Source organism: Tamandua tetradactyla, chromosome 4 (genome assembly GCF_023851605.1).
Source record: "Tamandua tetradactyla isolate mTamTet1 chromosome 4, mTamTet1.pri, whole genome shotgun sequence".
In the NCBI taxonomy this organism is placed as follows: Eukaryota; Metazoa; Chordata; class Mammalia; order Pilosa; family Myrmecophagidae; genus Tamandua; species Tamandua tetradactyla.
This window is the reverse complement of record NC_135330.1, coordinates 102752644-102771782: the sequence shown is the minus strand read 5'-3', so window position 1 is coordinate 102771782 and position 19139 is coordinate 102752644. Positions and strand designations below refer to the sequence as shown.

The 19139-nt window shown below is 46.2% G+C and overlaps 1 protein-coding gene across 6 annotated transcripts in view; it reads right to left on the bottom strand.

Annotated features, from left to right (window-relative positions):
- Positions 1-19139, bottom strand: part of LOC143681238 (mitochondrial ornithine transporter 1) — a 23675-nt gene extending 4536 nt beyond the window's left edge. The window contains exons 1-7 of one of the 6 annotated variants that reach the window (XM_077158084.1): positions 19072-19139; positions 15661-15783; positions 13206-13464; positions 7942-8079; positions 5034-5203; positions 3889-4047; positions 478-2733 (exon numbers count right to left, since the gene is read on the bottom strand). In XM_077158084.1, the coding sequence (XP_077014199.1) occupies positions 2609-2733; positions 3889-4047; positions 5034-5203; positions 7942-8079; positions 13206-13464; positions 15661-15715 (906 nt within the window). In that variant the 5' untranslated portion in view covers positions 15716-15783; positions 19072-19139 and the 3' untranslated portion in view covers positions 478-2608. The other 5 variants (XM_077158085.1, XM_077158086.1, XM_077158088.1 and 2 more) reach the window with 5 other exon arrangements.

Genomic DNA, 19139 nt, shown 5'->3' with positions numbered 1-19139 from the left:
TGTTTTTGCTCATAAAATGTTTCAGAGCCTCTTAGGGGTGTTGCATTCTTTGAATCCAATGTGACTAGTTGTGTGAACAACTCTGAAACATCCTAATATATGAGAATGATACTGGTTTTCTTAAGTAGAACTTAGCAACCTGGGGTAGAATTAGCTGAAGCTTAATATTCACTATTTTTTAAAAATAGGATGGCTTCCTGTCCAGTCACATCCCACCCACAGCCTGGCAGAGGTGGAGAGCAACTGCAGGAGGCCAAGTTCATGACAGCAGAGGGGATAAACACCATGTCTATTTGTCAGCTTACCAGCAATGAAATTATTTTATATCAGGAATCTTGCTGGTGAAAACTAATGCTTGTTTGTAATAAAGTCACCACCTTTAATATTACTATACTTAATAAACATTCCTAATAGTGGGTGCGTAACAGGGACGTAAGCACTTAAACAACTCATAATATACTCTATTAGGTAAATGATAGAATACCCAAATTCCTTTCATTCCATTTCAAGTGACCATATTTTTGTTCTGAAATATAGATCTGAAATGGTGCAAATTATACTCCAGTATTAAACACAAATCAAGCAAATGAATGACAAAAAACAAAAACAAAAAACACCTCCCAACTTAAATCCTTTCCACTCATTCTCTTCCTCTCCTACTCACTCTTACATGCCTGAAATTATTTCAAGATACCTGGTTAAATCTTTAACAGACAATGTGGAAGCAAAAGTTCTGTTAACAAAGGCGGAGGTTGGCCATAGGCCTGTGCAGGGTACCGTGGACTCAGTGCCTGGCCATTTTCTACTGTTTTAATCCATTCGGCTCAGATGAAGCAGCACTTGGGAGGTACTGACCATTTGAGTATGGAAAGACAAGTAAAATAGGAAGCTGTTTTCTTTTAGACAGAAATCAAATGGAAGGCCAGCCCACAGCTCTGGAGCACCTCAGGTACCAGGCTGAGCATCCCCTCCAGAATGTCCACACGTCATGTCCATGTGTCTGCAGCAGCTTGCTTCTCTGACCCTCTTGCTTCTGTCACTGTGGGCATAGCTACCAAAGAGGCCTCACGGAAGGCAAAAAGGTTTAGGGAAACTGGAGGTCTGCGACAAACTGGCAGTGACAGACACATGTGGTATGGCTTGTATTAATTGTTGGCCCTGCTGTTATGAACACTTTTTACTGAGAGACTCTGCTGGTCTTAGAGCAGCATGGAATGACGACGCTTACTTTAGTGGGATGACAAGAACAACCCACGGCCAAAAAAACAGCTATCCATCCCCAAGTCTGTGGGGTTTTTGTGTCAGTACACATATGCATACATATGGGAAAGTTTAAAAGAATTGCTTTTCTTTTGTTTTGTTACTTATCAAGTCACACCCTGTATAAAATCACCATTAAAATTCACTGACTTCCAGTATCCAATTTTAGAAGGTTCCAGCATGGCAAAGAATTAAGGACCTCAAGGTACATTTTAGGATGGACTAACCCTGACATTCCTCACTGCCTAACACAAGCCCTAAGGTCTATTTACTCCTATCTGAGAGGAGAGGACTTCATCTACAAGTACTGTCACTCCATAACTAAACAGGGAACAAAGACTTCTCGTGAAGGTTTTGGCACTTTCCCAGGAAGGGTTTATGATTGGTAGAGGCAGTGAGGATAGAGAGTGGTCCAGGGTAGCTCCATGACTCCTAGATGGGCCATCAGGAACCAGAAGCTAAAAGCTGCCATCAGTCATTGGGTCTGCATCCCAGCAGAGCATCATGGCCCCTCCCCTAAACTCCCGCTGCGATCTAAAGCCCCAGCAGAGGAGAGGTTCTCTGGGAGAGGTGAGAGAGGAAGCCGACATGGGTAAGGGTCATGCTGCTCCCCAGAGGCCGGATGCTTTAGGCCACACCTAAGAACACAGGCCGAGTGAGGAAGACGACCCCACTTAGGAACTAAATGGGCACTATTCCAGTAAGAGTGGGAAATCTTGGGAAAAATAAGATGCCTACCCCAAGACTTTAATTCAAGAATATGGAAGCCACAACAGTAGACAGGCATACATCCCCTCTTAAAAATATAGATGCCTATTTTGGTTCACAAGCTCTACATAAAAACTTTTAAAGCCTTAGCTGCTTAGTACAGTACACACGTTAATTAGCCTTGAAAAGAGACCCTACATCTTAAATGGGATAAGCAATCATTTATAACTATCTTCACAGAACATGGTCAATACTGGGTTTTTCTGTGATATCTGAGGTTAAACATGGTACCAAATTGTACGTTTCACTCAACACAAAACCAAAATGCAAGTATGTCCATAGGTTTATGCAAAAGCCCTGATATGGCTATTTTTGACCCTTCAGAGAAGGTACTTAGGGCCACTGGCTCAGCCTGTATATTCCAAAAGGACAAAAGCAGCAACTTTTCTATTTCAGTAAAAATACGGGCAGAAATCACATGATGTGAAACGGAGGTCCTTCCATAAAGTTTAAGAAGCAAGACAAAAACATAAAATTCCCATGAACCCAAAATAACTGCATATTGGTCTTGAACTCTGTGAAACCCTGAGATGAATGTAGCCCCTAAACGTGTACTCGAAGCCAGGTTCACCAAGGCACTTCAGTATGCTTCGAACTGACTCATCATCAACTTCCTGCTGTATTCATAGGCCAAAAACAGAGCCCCATTGGCCGGGAATGCACGAACCATAGTCGGCTTCAGTCCAGAATACAGGGCTGCTATTCCTGCAAGACAGAAGGGTGACCAAAGACTGTAACTCGCACCTCCTTGGAGACTCCCTATGCAGCTGCATGGGGTATTTGTATTTTTACACTTACAAGTCCAGACAACGGCATTAAGAACCAATAAGCATAGACGGATTTATCTCTAGGTTTCTCTAAGTACACTAATGCAAATAAGGACAATGTCAGCTCCCCTGATGCTCAGATAACAGGCACTAAAGTCCACGCCTTGTTGACTCTTGGTGAAATGGATGGAGCAGAGCGGAGGCCTTACATAGCCACATGGAGGCAAGCCTGGAGCTGAGGTGGCAAGCTTGACAGCTTCACTACTTCACTGGGGATTGAGGCCCACAGGGCATCACGAGCCTGGAAAGAGGTCTTTTCCTAATATTAGCATTGGATTAGCATTAAGTGGAGAAAATACCTGGATAGGGTTGTTCTGAAGATTACATTAGATCATGAAAGTATAGGAAAAATTATAAAGTGTCATGCAAACTGAAAGTGCATGTAATTTCAGTTAGTAATTTACAAGATGTCTGCGTTCTACTTGGGACATCAATTAAACACAGTTTCTCTATACTATTACCATCCTCTAAAACCAAAACAGAGTCCACATCTCAGGTTTTAAGATGTGCAGTGGGTGCTGGAAGGACTTAGAGAAACCCCATCCTCAGTATTACTCTGAAAATTGGCAAAATCTTCAGAAATTGCTTAGCCCACTTAGAATTCCCCAAGCCCTAGCATTACAGATGTTGTACCTTCCTGCACTGGTACTATTTAGAGATTATCTTCTGATAATATCTATATTATGTGAAGCAGTCCAGGCTAACCTCAAACTGTTTGCTCCCCTAGACAAAGGCCATATTTTAAAACTTCCCTCCAGAATATTTAGAGCAAAGCATGCCAACAGGCGCCTGACCCAGGAGGTAGGAATAAGAACTTTATGAGAATAATGAAGGTAAGCTAACGAAAGGGGTTCAGAAAGGCAAATTCACAAATGCAGGTATAAATATGATTATACACACACATATACACTGCTAAGAAACCAACATGAAGTGGGGGAAGAGAGCAGCCACACATCGCATTAAACCATGACGAGAGGAACAGCGAAACCACCCCCGCCCCACATGCAGTCAGTTCTGCAATCAGCACACTCACCTTCATTCTTCACAACACTCACAAAGGTTCCAAGAAACCCTGACTGTTTGCCAGCCATGGAAAGAACCTGAATTCTGGATTTGATACAATCCACTGGGTATACGACCAGCCAGAGGCAAATTCCACCAACTCCACCGCTCAGCATCAAAGGGACAGGGCCTAGAGAAGAAAAACAGCAAATGGTATTTTGTCTCAAGAACAGATAACGTGACATTTCCCAATGGCAACCTGGTAATGGCTGCAGATGGGTGAAAATTAAATGGCTAACACTAAGAAATGCAATTCTTTAAGGAAACTGTCAAAAGCCCTTACTACTGAGAGCTAAGAACACAGCCAGGTTAGACTGGGTAGTCCATGTCCACCTCTGGGTCTCACCAGGACAAGGAGCCCTAGTGAGTGCCCCCCACCCCCTAAGAGGACTGGCCACCCCGGAACCCATGACCCACAGCAGGCTGGCTACGCCCAGGGGGATGAGAAGAGAGGCACTGAAAGGCCATGTCAGAGCGTGGCCACATCTTTTTTCTACATTCTCAACTCTATGTATTTTAATATTTTAAGCACCCATAGTCCCCTCTCTTCCTTACAGGTGAAAAATCAAAATTCTCTTTTTAAACAAAACAGTTAGGTCTAGGAACTTAACTCACTCCCTGAATAGATTAAAAACATGGAAAGATATTTAAGAAAAAAGCAACAACTTACATGAGCCAAGCACTGCATTACAGTTGTGTCAAACAGCTGAACAGCATTGGCTGGCGAGAACAGTACTTTTCACTGTTCTCACTCTATGAAGATTAACTACCAAGTCGTTAAGCTTATTGCAAGGTCATTTATAGGTGATTTTCCCTAAGGGGAAAATAACTTCTGTATTTCTTCTTCCCCCAAAATGGATCCTGAACAAATTAAAAAATGCAATTCCAAGACACTTGGGATACACTGCCTCAGTCCCAGTCTAAAGAAATGATAAAGCCTGGGGGAAGGGCCATCACTTGCCTACTACCACATGACTTTCCTACATCCAGAAACTAGACCCCGTGCAGGCCCCCACCCCCCAGAATGGGGCACACAGACCAGAGGAGGGGCAGCCACCGTACCCAGTCAGAAACGGGCAACTTCAGAGCCAACTGCTATCACCCAAGTGCATTTACCTAATTCATCTTTTGATCTCCCTGATGCAAAAAATGACCGACTCAATTCGTAGCCACCAAAGAAGCAGAAATAGCCCGGTACTTCTCGTAGTAAAGTGCTGGAGAGACCCTGGTAGAAGCCAAGGGGGCCATCCTTTGTGAGGATGCTCTTCACGACAGACCCAACTGTACTGGGAGGAGACACAAGGAGAGACAGCTGTGACTGGCAGGGAAGGAGTAGAGGACAACAACCCATCCTGGGGAGCATGGGAGGAGAGTGAGTCAAAGAGGGGAACAAAGGGAATCCTTCTGTGGGAAAGAAATACTTCCAAGAGCTATGGATACTTACACCAAGGTTTGTCAACTATATTATTCTATGGCAAACAAATTTTATTAAAATGGATGCATATATTGCTAGAAGTCACCAAAGATGTTTCAGCAGGGAATAAGCAAAAACTTAGAATTGAAGGAAGGAGCTCTTGGAATGCAGCAAGAATTAAATAGTATCCACCCCCTACATGGGACATGACTCCCAGGGGTGTTTAAATCTCCCTGGCAACGTGAGACAGGATCCTGGGATGAGCTGGGACCCAGCATCATGGGATTGAGAATGCCTTCCTGATCAAAAGGGGGAAGAGAAAAATGAGACAAAGTTTCAGTGGCTGAGAGATTGCAGAGTTGAGAGGTTATCCTGGAGGTTATTCTCATGCATTATATTGATATCCGTTTTAAGTTTATGGTGTAGTGGAGTGGCTGGAGGGAAGTACCTGAAACTGTTGAGCTGTATGTATTCCAGAAGCCTTGATTCTTGAAGATGACTGTATAATGAATAGCTTTTACAGTGTGACTGTGTGATTGTGAAAACCTTGTGTCTGATGTTCCTTTTATCCAGGGTATGGCCAGATGAGTAAAAAATATGGATAAAAAATGAACAAATAATAGGTGGGATAAGAGATAAAAGTAGATTGAAATACTAGTGGTCAATGGAAGGGAGAGAGGGAGGGTTAAGTAGTATGGGTTGTATGAGTTTTTTATTTCTTTTTCTGGAGTGATGCAATTGTTCTCAAAATGATCATGATGATGAATACACAACAATGTGATGATATTGTGAGCCACTGATTGTACACCATGTATGGACTGTATGTGTGTGAAGATTTGTCAATAACAATGTTTTTTAAAAAGCGAATTAAATGGTATTGTATTTGCTCAGTCACGTTCCTTCTTCAATTCCTATCTCCTTAATCTTTCTTTTGATCTGCTAGATTTGGGGGGGAATTTGTTCAGGTGTTTAGGGTGTATTTTGTATTAGTGCAGAGAAGCGAAGCGAGCAAAAGAGTACACCTTACATGAAGGCAAGACAAAAGAGATGCAAAGAACTGAGTTACAACTCCTGCAATGCAAAAACACACCAAGAGGTTAGTTCTTAGAGACCAGAACTGCAACTTGGTGAGTGCCTCACTCCTCACTTTGTTCTCAGAGAGTGCAGGGACAATGAAGGCTCAAAGGTGAGGGGAGAAAGACCACATGCTTTCATGATCATCTTCCTTCTGAGGACCTCAGAGGCTCCCTAGGCTTTATCTGTCTGCCAGGTGCTTCCTACAACCCAGCTTCCATCGTATAATGTGGAATCCAGCAAAGTAATCCCACTCAGCACCATCAGTCAGGTCCAAGTCTTAACCCCAAGGCTATCAGAAAGCCCTGGGTGGGGCACAACCGTGCCTAAAACGCAAAGTCAGACTTGGTATATCCTACCTTCTTGCAAGCTGTCAATATGCCTCAGCCCTTTGGATTTTTATCCAAATTATCCAAAATTATCCAAAAATAATTATTATTTTTTTAAAATACCTTAAATGACTTGGAAGGGGCATGAGGAAACTTTCTGGGTGCCATTTATGTTCTATTTTTTAATCTAAGAATTAGATTACATACGGATGTTTATCTTCAAATATTTACAAAGCTGCAAACTTATGATTTCTGTCTATATTCACGTTACCATATATATTTCAGTAAAAAATTGTATAAATTTAACTTTTGGACTTCTAGGCTATGAATGAGAGATTCAAGTTGGTATTAATGAAATCTCCAGGGTGTACAAAATAGGTCACTATGACAAACACTCACTGAATGCAAACTGATACCTCCAGGAATCATTCAGTTATCTACTGGTCCCCCACCCCCACCCCCCAGATTCAAAAGGCTTTCAGTTAACCATAGCGATACCCAAGACCAGAACACACCCAAAGTCAAGGTAAAAAAGCAAGTTTGAGATTAATAAGGGTAATAAATTGCTTTTCAGTGATCAAATACAGTACACTGGGTTCGACACATACATGTCCCACAGGGTAACCAGAATCCGGTTCCAAGACTGAGTTAGAGAGTAGTTTGATCACTGGGGAGTAGCTATGTTTACAAGAGTTTAGGTGAATGTTTTCGGAACTTGGGGCTGAAAACTCCTCTGCAGGGACTGCAGGAAGGAAGTTTCCACTAGGATCTTGGGTGCTTGCAGAACCCTTATGTGGAACCTTGGAATGGCCATCAGACATTCACCTCAGAATGCAAACGACACTTCATGTTGGCTCAGCTCCCAGACACAGGCTGGCGACACTTAGGAGACAAAGTTCAAAGCTCCCTGCTATGAGCCTCCAAATAGAGTCAGGGACCAGGCCTGATCACCCAGGGGCAAGATGGGTACAAGCTGCTGGCTTCTCCACTTTTGGGGCCGCAAAGATTCGCCTGAGGCATTCGAAGTGGTTGTGAGAGCAACCACCACATACGGTCCTCTTAGAAAACTGCCTTCTGAGAAACAATATTTGGGGAGAAATCGCCGTCCGTATATGCCGCTTAATTTTCATATAATGGAAAATTGAAAAGAATATACCAAGGCCTAATACACACTGCGACGTAAACATCTGTGCCTGAGCGTGCTTACTTGTGGCTCCTGGAGATCTTCCCCGAAGCCTCCATCTCGTACATGGTCTGCAGGCGGCACTTCACGAGCTCAGTCGGGCAGAGTACCAGTGCGGCAAAGGCCGAGGCGAAGGAGCCGGCGGTGGCATTCTGCAGGTCGCTGCAAGGGACACATGCAAAAAAGCCCAACTCCCCGTCAGCCAGTCACGCAGTCGGCACCCGCCACGCAGAAAGCATGCGGAAGACAAAAAGAGTAAGGAGAAAAGGAGGGAAACACTTCCTGGGCACCCACCACACACCAGGAACTTGTGCACACTTGCTCTTCCATCTAATATCCTGTGACTCTGTGAGGCAGACAGAAGTATCCTGATTCTCATGTGGGGAAAGTGACACTATGTGCCTAAGACACAGTAAGAGGAAGTGCTATGATTCAAATGCAGACTGCTCTGGCTGCTGCAAGATCTACACTCTTTTTACTAAACACAGTAGCATACAAAACAACAACAACAACAACAAAGAAGCACAAAAGAAAAGGGGGAGAAAGTACTCACAGCTCCACCACCCCAAAACAAGTACTTAACATACTTAGGTGTATTTGCCTCTAAGCTTTAAATATCACTGGCTCCTGAAGCTGTCTCTACAGGCCCCAAACGCAACTTGGAGCAACCAGGACGAGACCCAGGATAAATGTTTAACCAAAAAGTTGCTACACGACAAACAGATTTCCCGACAGCCTCCTCAGCCTCAGTAAGACAGGAGGCAGGAGGAGGGTCAGAGGTATGGATGGGAGAGGGTGAGGCCAGCACACATCAGGAACTCAATGCTCTAAGTAAAATGGCTAACGTGGAAATCCAAACTAAACAGAGGGATAAATGACACAAGCACAAAACTGGCAGTGTCCCCCAGTCTCTCATGGCAATATCCGACACAACAGTGAGGCTGAAACCCTGGAATCCAACTGGAGTAAAGAATATGAGGGGAAATAAATTGCCAGGAAGGTTTCTTCGAAGGCTCAAGGGCATTAGAAAAGGAAATCCCTTGCCAAACTACTGGCATTATTGCGATTATTGCGAAGAGGGGAGGGGGTGATTCCTTGCTGTGCAGGAAGGACTGGGGGGCTCACAGTGGGACAATCAGCCCCGTCCACACCAATCCCACTCTACTGTGACAACCAGGGACATCCTCACAGACTTCCATGCTGAACGTGGGAAGACACTGACTAGAGGACCCTGGAACAATTTTCTCCAACTATGAGCAAAAGTGTGAATGGCAGCCCTATCCCTTCAATGATCTCAAAGTTACCTCCGTGCTGAAACTAACACAAAATCTGGGCCACTTCCAATCCTGTCCCCGCTGTCCCATGCCTCCATGGTCTAGCCTTATCCACCGAGGGAGAGAAGGCAGGTCTCTGGTGCCCAGCAGCTTCTCGCACCCAACCCTCTCAGAACAGTTGGCTTGGAGTGAGGTTTTTTTTCAGGAACAAGACCTTGCCTGAAGTCTTCCCTTGGATTTTAGAGAAGTAGCCATAAGACTAACGTAGAGAGCCAGAGCGGCAAGTGTATTTACAATGCCTTGCATCTCTTAGAAATTCTGTCCTATGCCATTCAGTCCACCCCTTCCTCTCCACTTCGCTGCTATTTAGCTCGTTTGTTAAAACCAAAGCTTGGCCTAATTTTCAACATCTTCTGGCCAGCCTGCAAATCCAGGCTAGGTTTCCCTTGGGGTTTCTCCATCAGCCCTGCTAATAGGCAACAGTCAATGGGGTCATTAAGCAGCGTTTGCAGAGTTTGCTGGAAGGAAGTTGGCAGTCCATAAAATATAGATGTCCATTAGCCCTAAGACACTCTGGGGACTGGCTAGGGCATCTGAATGAACTCCAAGCAAAGCTATTTCCATGCAACAGTGAGGCCAAATCAGATCCGCTGTGGACTTTGATTTTCTAATAGCTCATCTACCAGTGTGCTAACTAGGCATATGGGCCCCAAGTTCTGCCTGAGCACAAATGCTTAGAACTGGAATCCAAACAGCGATAGGCATAGGGCGGGATTTTGTAAGAATCAGCTGTTTGTCACCTATTTGACCAACGCACCCACATGCTCCTGCTTTCTAAAACCTTGAACAGCCAAAGGCCAAACCCTGGAGAACGTCTGAAACAGGAACAGACAAATATTTACAATTTTATTGCAGAAGTTCACCAGAGCCTCACAGCAGTTCTTTCCTTTCACCACTCCTGCTTAATCTTTCATCTGGATCTGACCCCTACAAAAAAGTTTCCAGACCCTCAACTGTGGTTTGATGGAAAGAATATAAGGCAGGGGCTCAAAAGACATGGATTTGGTTTCCAGGGCTCTCACTTGTTCCCCAGGTGACCTGGAGCATGTAGGCATCTGAGCCTCAGTTTCCCCATGCGTGAAACAGAGTTAGTTAGCATCACCTGCTCTGCTCACCTCACGGGACACGGTGAGGGCTTGAAGACATGACATACATACATACAAAGTTCATACATACACGTCAGAGCTTTGTGAACACCGAGGCAGCATTTCACCAAGCAGGTAACCAGCAATAACTGTCCTGCAGCATGAAAAACAAGTCCCCATACTCAAGAGATGAGAGCACTCTCTTAGACAAAGGTAAGCAGGGTGGTTTCTTTACTGCAGGACTTCTGAGTGCCTTTAACAACCTAAAGAGCATGTGCACTAAATAAAATAAATGAAATGTATACAGAGTGATTCTCAGGAGAGGCACACCATGAAGAGCTGCCAACCCTTTGGCAGGGACGCCAGTTTGGTGATCTGAAGACAGTGTCGGGAAATGTAGCTGAAGGTATAACACTGTTCCCCCGAGACAAGCGTATACTTTTACTTTTCTCCATTCCATTCACAGCCTTACAGAGCCAAGAGAGGGGAGGGCAGGCAGAAGTCACTGCTCTGCTCAGAGGGGAGGAAACGACTTTGTCTCCAGCATCTCACCATCTCCCACCTTCTCACCTATGCCCTCCTTCTCTGAGGATGATGTAAGCAAAAGACAGTGGCTCCTGCAAGCCGGCAGAAAATGACAGCTGTCTCCAGCTCTGCTTGTTTGGTCTCCACTGTGGGATGCCAAGTGGCTGGTCCCTGCATGCGTCTTTACTTCCCTTCCTCCTGATCAATGCGTGCCGGGTGGGGGGGATGCTAGTCCCTAGCACCCAAGCCCTCTCCTCTACCCGCACGTTTGCCCTGGCTGACCTCACCCAGCCCCATGCCTATGAACTACAAACTTCATTATCATCCATCATGACAGAATCCCTGCCTAGAATTGGCCATAACTTTAGATCTCTGGGCATTCCGGGAGAACATTTCTGTACAAAAGGAACCGCTTTTCATCCTACAGAACCAGTAGCTGCAAGATGATTTCGTATTCCTACCAAAATCACTGGCAAGGCTGATCTCTGCAGCCATGGAGCAGATGTGATCATTTGAAATGATTTAAAAATAAATCAATGTTCAAAAATAAATAAATAAATAAACAAACAAATGCCCGAAGGAGGGATAAACAAACAGCATACCAGCGGTTTCTGAATTCTTCATCTCAGAGTAATATGTACCTAAGGAGGCCCAAGTTAGACCAAGTCTGATGCTTGGGGCAGACTCAGCCAAAGATACAGTGTCAAACCTGCATCTCCTCAGATGCTGCTGACCCTTTCTCCTCACACTCACGTGGCTCAGACAACTTACCCAATACTCTGCGTGCAGATAATGTTCGTGGAACTCAAACTCTGGGTCTCAAGCTATGACTTTGTCCAGCACTTCTGCCCACAACAGGCAGACCCCTGAGGACACTGGGAAAGCATTCTCCTAAGAATATCAAAACTGTCACACAGTTCACTTGCAGTGGTGAATTATGAACGGTTTTCCTTTTGTGGAATGCATGTGTTTTCCAAGATTAATACATTGTCAGTGCATGATTTCATAATCATAGAGAGCACACTTATCTTTAAACAGAAAATGATCTGGGACTCAGCATCAAGGGATTGAGAAAACCTTCTCAACCAAAAGGGGGAAGAGAGAAATGAGACAAAATAAAGTGTCAGTGGCTGAGAGATTCCGAACCGAGTCAAGAGGCTATCCCGGAGGTTATTCTTACACACTTTATAGATACCCCCGTTTTAGTTTATGGTGTATTAAAGTGGCTATAGGGAAGTACCTGAAACTGTAGCGCTGTGTTCCAGTAGCCATGTTTCTTGAACATGACAGTATAATGATATAGCTTTCACAATGTGACTGTGTGATTGTGAAAACCTTGTGTCTGATGCTCTTTTTATCTACGGTATGGACAAATGAGTAAAAAATATGGATAAAAAAATAAATAACAGGTTAAAATAAATTGAGTAGGTTGAAATACTAGTGGTCAATGAAAGGGAATGGCAAGGGGTATGGCACATGTGAGTTTTTTCTTTTTCTTTCTTTTGCTGGAGAGATGCAAATGTTCAAAAAAATGATCATGGTGATAAATACACAACTGTGTGACAATATTGTGAGCCACTGATGGTAACCATGTCAAGAATGTTTGTATGTCAAGAATGTTTATATGTCTGTTGTTGTTTACAATAAAAATATTTAAAAAAAAAAGAAAGAAAACAATCGTCCTCATAAGGTATCACTAACAGCATGATGTCGGGGACTGAATCCTATCCTCCACACAAAAGACATGTTCAAGTTTTAATCCATGCGCCTATGGGTGTGAACCCATTTGTGAACAGAACCTTTGAACATGGTATTAGTTAAGGTGTGAACTCACCTGATGAAGACAATCTTAGAAGACCCTTTTTAGAGGAGGCTCATTTTGAGTCTCCGTGTCACATTCTAACTAAGGTATGCACATTGCTTTTTAGACATAATGCTATCGCACATGCAGTAGACTATAGTACAGGGTAAACATAACTGTTAAATGCACTGGGAAACCAAAAACCTCGTGGGACTCACTTTATCACAGGGGTCTGGAATCGAACCCATGATATCTCCAGGGCATGCCTGTGTGCGCAGACAGGCCTGAGAGGAGGAGAAGCCAAAAGGACAGGCACAGGACAGAGGCAAAGGTCCAACCCAAGGAACCCCAAGGACTGCAGCATGCCAGCAAGGGGCCTTGAAAAAAATTGGCCTTCAAGCCCCCAAAACCTCAGAGAGAGAAGAAATTCCCTTCCTTGAAGCCAGACCCACCGGGTGGTACTCGGTCGCAGCTGCCCGGACAAACTAAGACACTGCACACCTTCTTTTCCCAAACCAACACGTGCGGGTGTTCTCGACTCACCTCAGCTTTGCCTGCCTGTCCAACCCGGCTGCCTTCCTCACCACCTGCTGGCAGAAGCCGTAGCACATGAAGAGGACGGAGTTCTCAGCGATGTTGGCAATGAGAGCGGGGCTGGTTCCCTTGTAGAAGCCCCGGAAGCCCACCTGGGAGTAGGTCTTGAGGCAGCAGTCGGTGAGCCCCCGGTACAGGTCGGGAAATGTCTGCATCTTCACTTTCATCGTGTCGAAGGGCTGCCCAGTCAGCACGCATGCTGTGCCCCCTGCCGCCAGGACAACAGAGGACAAGACCTGAAGCCACCCCAACCCTCCCCAGGACAGCCAGAGACAAGCCTTTGTTTCTGGGCACAGCCTCCATGAGCCACGGAAATGAGGAGGGGCAGCCTGCCCCAGGGCTTGCCTCTGCCTTGGTTTGACCCCTTCCCCCCCGCCCCCCAAATCTAGGGGAGGGCAGTAAATGACTCATGGCAGGCTCCTTCATGCTAAGCACCCAACCCCAGCCCCGAGGCGCTCACGCTCAGTAGGGGAGGCAGACACGCTACATAGTTCCAGGGAAGCACAGGTCTGCCGTGGTTGGGGTCAGCAATGGGGGCAGAGGCCTGGGTCTGCAGGCGACTGTGAGACCCCAGACAAGTGCCGTGACTTCCGATTCTCGTGCACACCTTAGAGGGTTGATGTGAGGGTTAAATAAGATGACCTGGAAGGGCTTAGCACGATGCCTATGACAGGCTAATAAATAGTCCTTATCGTTTTTGTGACACAGGCCACATAAAAAGGGAAGAGGAAAGGCTGCAAAGAGCTAATCATTCTTCTCTGCCTAAGCAAAATGCCCACAGTACCGAAAAATAACAGATGAAGAAAAACAAGGAGCCTGGCTAATTAATCCCCAAGAGCTAAATATTTGACCCTCTGAAAAAAAACTAATTTGGCCTCCAACCAATTAGTGATTTTTGCTTAGACAAGGGACAGACTGAAATCTGCCTTTGCTTCCTCTGAATTCTACATCTATATGATTTTATACAACGAGAGTAAGTAAGTGCAGCAAAATCTAAACTGCATTCACGCCAATAAAAATCTTGAATTGTAGGAAAGGAATGAACCCCACCAAGCCGATGACACCCCTGGACCCTGGGGGAGTCGGCACTTCAAGAACCGGCTCTGGGCGACACTTGACTGTCCTACCTCAGCCCTTTCCTGTCTGCATCAGGAAACACAATAACTGTTTAAATGAGGTTATCAGAGTCACCAAAATTTAAGGGGAGACTTATCCTCTCCCCAAAAGTGAGATGATACAATACTCAGGAAATACAATTTCATGACTTTGACATGACACACAATTACTCCAAAGTGAAGATGCCAAAAGTAGAGATCACATGTTGGCAACTTCTCAGGGTCTGTCAGGGTGTGAGGGAGGGGGAGGCATGCAGGGAGTGGGGGGCTGCCCCGGCCCCCCCCCCCCCCACCTGGAGGCTGTGCTCGTTGCCAGGCACAGCTTGTCAGTCCTCGCCCTGCCTCATTATCTTACCTTGGCAGACCTTTGCCTCATGGAGAAATACTTTGTTCTTCAACAACGGTTTCTTTTTAAAAATCAAGTGAATGATAGGATGAGGGGTGGGGCAGTTGATCTGCTGACCCAGGAGGTCCCCTGGGATAAGAGGAGGTCGGGAAACAGCAGGCTGACCGCTCCACCTCTGGGTGGCTGCACCTAGCGTAAGTATTAGGGTGGAGGGGAGGGAGAGGAGGGGTGACCCTGGTTTTCATGGGTGAAATGGGGGCTTTCCTGCCTTCCTCCGTCCTCAATGTAGGACAGGAATCCAAAGGATGTGACTGTCACCCGTGCCTTTCCAATGCTGTCATTTTGCCTGCGGTTGAGGCTCCTGCCACTTTAAAGGTGATCTTTCTTTCTTAAGACTGTCTGGCCTCTGAGCCCGGCAGGCCAGTGCTGGGCGGAGCTGCTGTCTGCCCTTGAGCCCTGGCCCCAAGGCTCTGGATGACAAGACAAGGTCTAGAATCAGTTTCATTTCCCAAAGACACTTCTGAAGAGCATCCTCCTTCCTTTCCCAGGCAGTACTACAACAGTAAAGGGCATTTACCTGGAGACATGGCATGGTGTGATTTCTGTACTACCAGGACCCTGAAGACAGCCAGACTTGGACTGGCCCCCCGTGTCGCCCACAGAGCCCAGCCCTGCGACAGCGGACTAGTGACCTCACTTCTTCTCCGAGCTGAGATGTCCAGCTGTCCCAGCGGCCACCCTCCCCCACTCATCTAGTTTTAGATTAATAGTTACTGCTCTACTTTCTGCGATGCCCCGAACAAACTACTACACTTCCATTAAACAGACTCGTGCTGGGGTCATAACCTATCATTTCTTGGCTGACGAAAGTAATAATTTCACACCGTGTTCACCAGATCAGGCAACTAAGCGACACAGAGGCCTGGGTTTTCCCTGACATTACCTGCGGCCCCTGCTGTGAGGTCGATGGCAGCTTGGATAGCAGGATTGGACTTCATGTTCCCCCACGCATCTGCAGGTTTCCGTGGAAGAAGACTCTGGAGCTTATGGTGGACACCTCATATCCCTGGGGGCAGTACGGGTTCACGGTGAGTAGGCTCTCTGCAGCCTCCCTGCTCCCAGCCTGCTGCCAATGACTAAATGACTGGCCACTGCTCTTCTGAGAGCAGAGCTGCCCCCTCCACACTGCTCCAGAGGAAAAGGGCCCCAAGATGATGAAGGGGAGGATAGCTCCACCACCTCTTCTCCTACCCACCACCTCCCTGCCAAAAGCCATGTCAAAAACCTTGCCTGAGTGTCACTTGAACCAGCCTTTCTGAAAGCATTAGAAACAAGCGCCAAATTAGTAACCCCAACCACACATGTGCCACACCGTACGGCATGAGTTTTTTTCAGAGGCCTAAGCTGAACAACCAGCCCACTGGGCAAATTCTCCCTTCAGACAGTAGGCTGTGCAGGGCACCTAAGAGAGAGCCACCAAAGGGTGCGTGTGGAAAGGGGCTCACGGGCAGCAGGGCACAGGGTCAGAAGCTACGCCACCAGCAGGGCTCCAGAAGCTAGGGGCTCTCACCTGTACAGGCAAACATCAAGAATATTCTGGTTTTTTATACGAAGGCAATCACCAACAAATGCATGGGCTTATGATGACGCTGAATCATGAACACGCATGTAAAGCAATCAGAACAAGGTCCGGCGTGGAGTATGGAATGCTAATTAAGCTCACCGCAGACTAGTCTAGCATTTCTCAAGCATAAACTTGCACACAAATCACCTGGGGATCTTGTTAAAGTGCAGATTCCCATTCTCAGGCCACCTGTGGCGCCTGAGCGGGTCTCCCGAGCTCCCAGGTGCTGCCCATGCTGCTGCCTTCACTTTGTGAAAATACATCTGGTCCACGGCGTCCCAAATCTGCTTGGCCAGGATCTCCTGGGGCACTTGTTAAACGTTCAAATTACCAGGCCTCTCTCTCCAGGCCTAGGAAGTTTGGGAAAACTAGACTCTATTTTCCTACGTTTAGACAAAAATCAACTATTTCTGGGGCATGTATCTAAAACATGTTGACTAAGGAAAAAGTGACTCATTAACATAGGAGAGTACAATAACCAATTCAGTATGTTTTTCTAATTATGCAGCTGCTTTCTCCCTGATTAGCAAGCAATAATTTCTGTTCCTCATAAAAGTGTTCCAGGCTCACCACGTTGTGGGAGTGGGATGGGGGGGGGACAGATCTAAGCTGAGCACCAATGTCCAAAGTCATACCAAATGCCAGCAGAAAATTATTTCAGCCACCAAGAAGTCTGTTTAATAACCAGATTCCAAGAATCCTCCCTCTCTATGAATAAAAAAAAAAAAAAGTTTAAACCAGCAACAGCACTTGATCCAGCAAGTAAAAAGTACAAGACACCAAGTTTTACATTAGGGGTCAGCTTGGAGAGGCAGAACCAAGGACTAAAGCAATAAAGTATGGACATCCAGCACTCACTTAGAAAAAGATATGTGAATCCTAATCCAGCCTCCTTTTTCAGATGAGGAAAAGCAGTTATCCAAGGTCACACAAGGCCACACCACAAAAGAGTGGCAGACAGAGAATTCAAACAAGTCCTATCTTTTAGGTCTGTTCCTAAACAACCTACCTCCAGAAAATATTCCAACCCCGCCCAAAAGAAAAATCACACACCCCTGCATTTCAGGGGTAAAGGGAGACAAATGAGGAGGAGAGGCACAAAATAAGGCACATCAAGTGTGGACTCTCTGAAAAAACCTCAACACGTTCATTTCTTTATGTTTCAAAACTTCTTTCCTTAACTTAGCAGGAAATAAAGGCATAATGGCACATGTGATCGTACTATACCATCAATGCAAATTCAATCCCTTTAAGAAAGGCAAACTCAAAACACATCAAATTCTACAAATAACTATTCAGAGAACTAGTAGAAGAGAACAGTGATGGGTATTAACAGAAAACTGCAACTTTTTAAAAAATTTTTTATTAATTAAAAAAATTACAAGAAACACAAACATTCCCAACACATACACTCAGCAATTCACAATTATCATCACATAGTTGCATATTCATCATCATGATCATTTCCCAGAACATTAGCATCAATTCAGAAAGAGAAATAAAAAGACAACAGAAAAATATAATAAACAGGAAAAAAAAGTTTACAGGTCATACCCCTTACTAATCCCTTTCATTGATCACTAGCATTTCAAACTAAATCTATTTTAACATTTGTTCGCCCTATTATTTATTTTTATTCCATATGTTCCTCTCATCTGTTGACAAGGTAGATAAAAGAAGCATCAGACTCACGGTTTTCACAATCACACAGTCACATTTGGAAAGCTGTATCATTATACAATCATCATCAAGAAACATGGCGACTGGAACACAGCACTACATTTTCAGGCAATTCCCTCCAGCCTCTCCATTACATCTTGGATAACAAGGTGATATCTACTTAATGCATAAGAATAACCTCCAGGATAACCTCTCGACTCTGTTTGGAATCTCTCAGCCATTGACACTTTGTCTCATTTCACTTTCCCCCTTTTGGTCGAGAAGGTTCTCTCAATCCCTTGATGCTGAATCTCAGTTCATTCTGGGAGAAAACTGCATCTTTTAAGCACCGTTTTGCCCCTCATTCAAATTATACCAGGGTCTAGCTTCAGAAATGACAGAAACAACGCCTTTCTCGTTCTTTGGGAAAATTAATTTCTCGGCTGGGGGAAGCAGAAGAGACCACGTTTTTCCACCAGGGAAACGCGACCTGCTCCGGGAAGCTTCCAGTTGGAATCCAAAGCGGGAGCGGTGGGAGGCCGCCGCCCTCCGAGCGGCCGGTGCTGGGCGAGGGAAGCGCAGCGACGCGAACCAGCTCAGCGCCAGGGCAGCCCGGCAAGGCGCTTCTCCAGGGCCTCAGTTTCCCCCGCACAGCACACAGCTTTCAGGAGCACCGTCAACTTTCTCTTCCCAACTCCGGGCTCGTGCCGTGGCCCCAGGGGCCCGCCCGCAGGCAGCCTGGAGGAGTCTCCCTCTCCTAAGAGCCTCGTCCTGCCCCGCGTGGGGCGCAGCGGGCGCAGAGCCCAGAGGCCGGATGACAGGACTCGGGCCAAAGGAGACCCGCGTTTCCCAGCCCAGGATCCCGCGGGCTCCGACGAGCCCCAGCCGGCAGCCGCGGGGGATCGCGCGCGCGGCTAGAGGGCCAGCGGGTCTCAGGACACTTGCGGTTCAGGGCGGGCCTCGGGGACCAACGTCTTCCACCCCCACCCCCACCCCCCGCCCGCCGCCCGGGATGCCTGGGAAGGTCGCGCCGCCCGGGAGCTGCGGCCAAGCCGGCTCCCGAGCTCCTACCTCGCGGCCGGCTCCCGTCCGGCCCGCGGGCGCCTTGGCCGCCGCGCCGAGAGCCAAGGGTGGCCGCG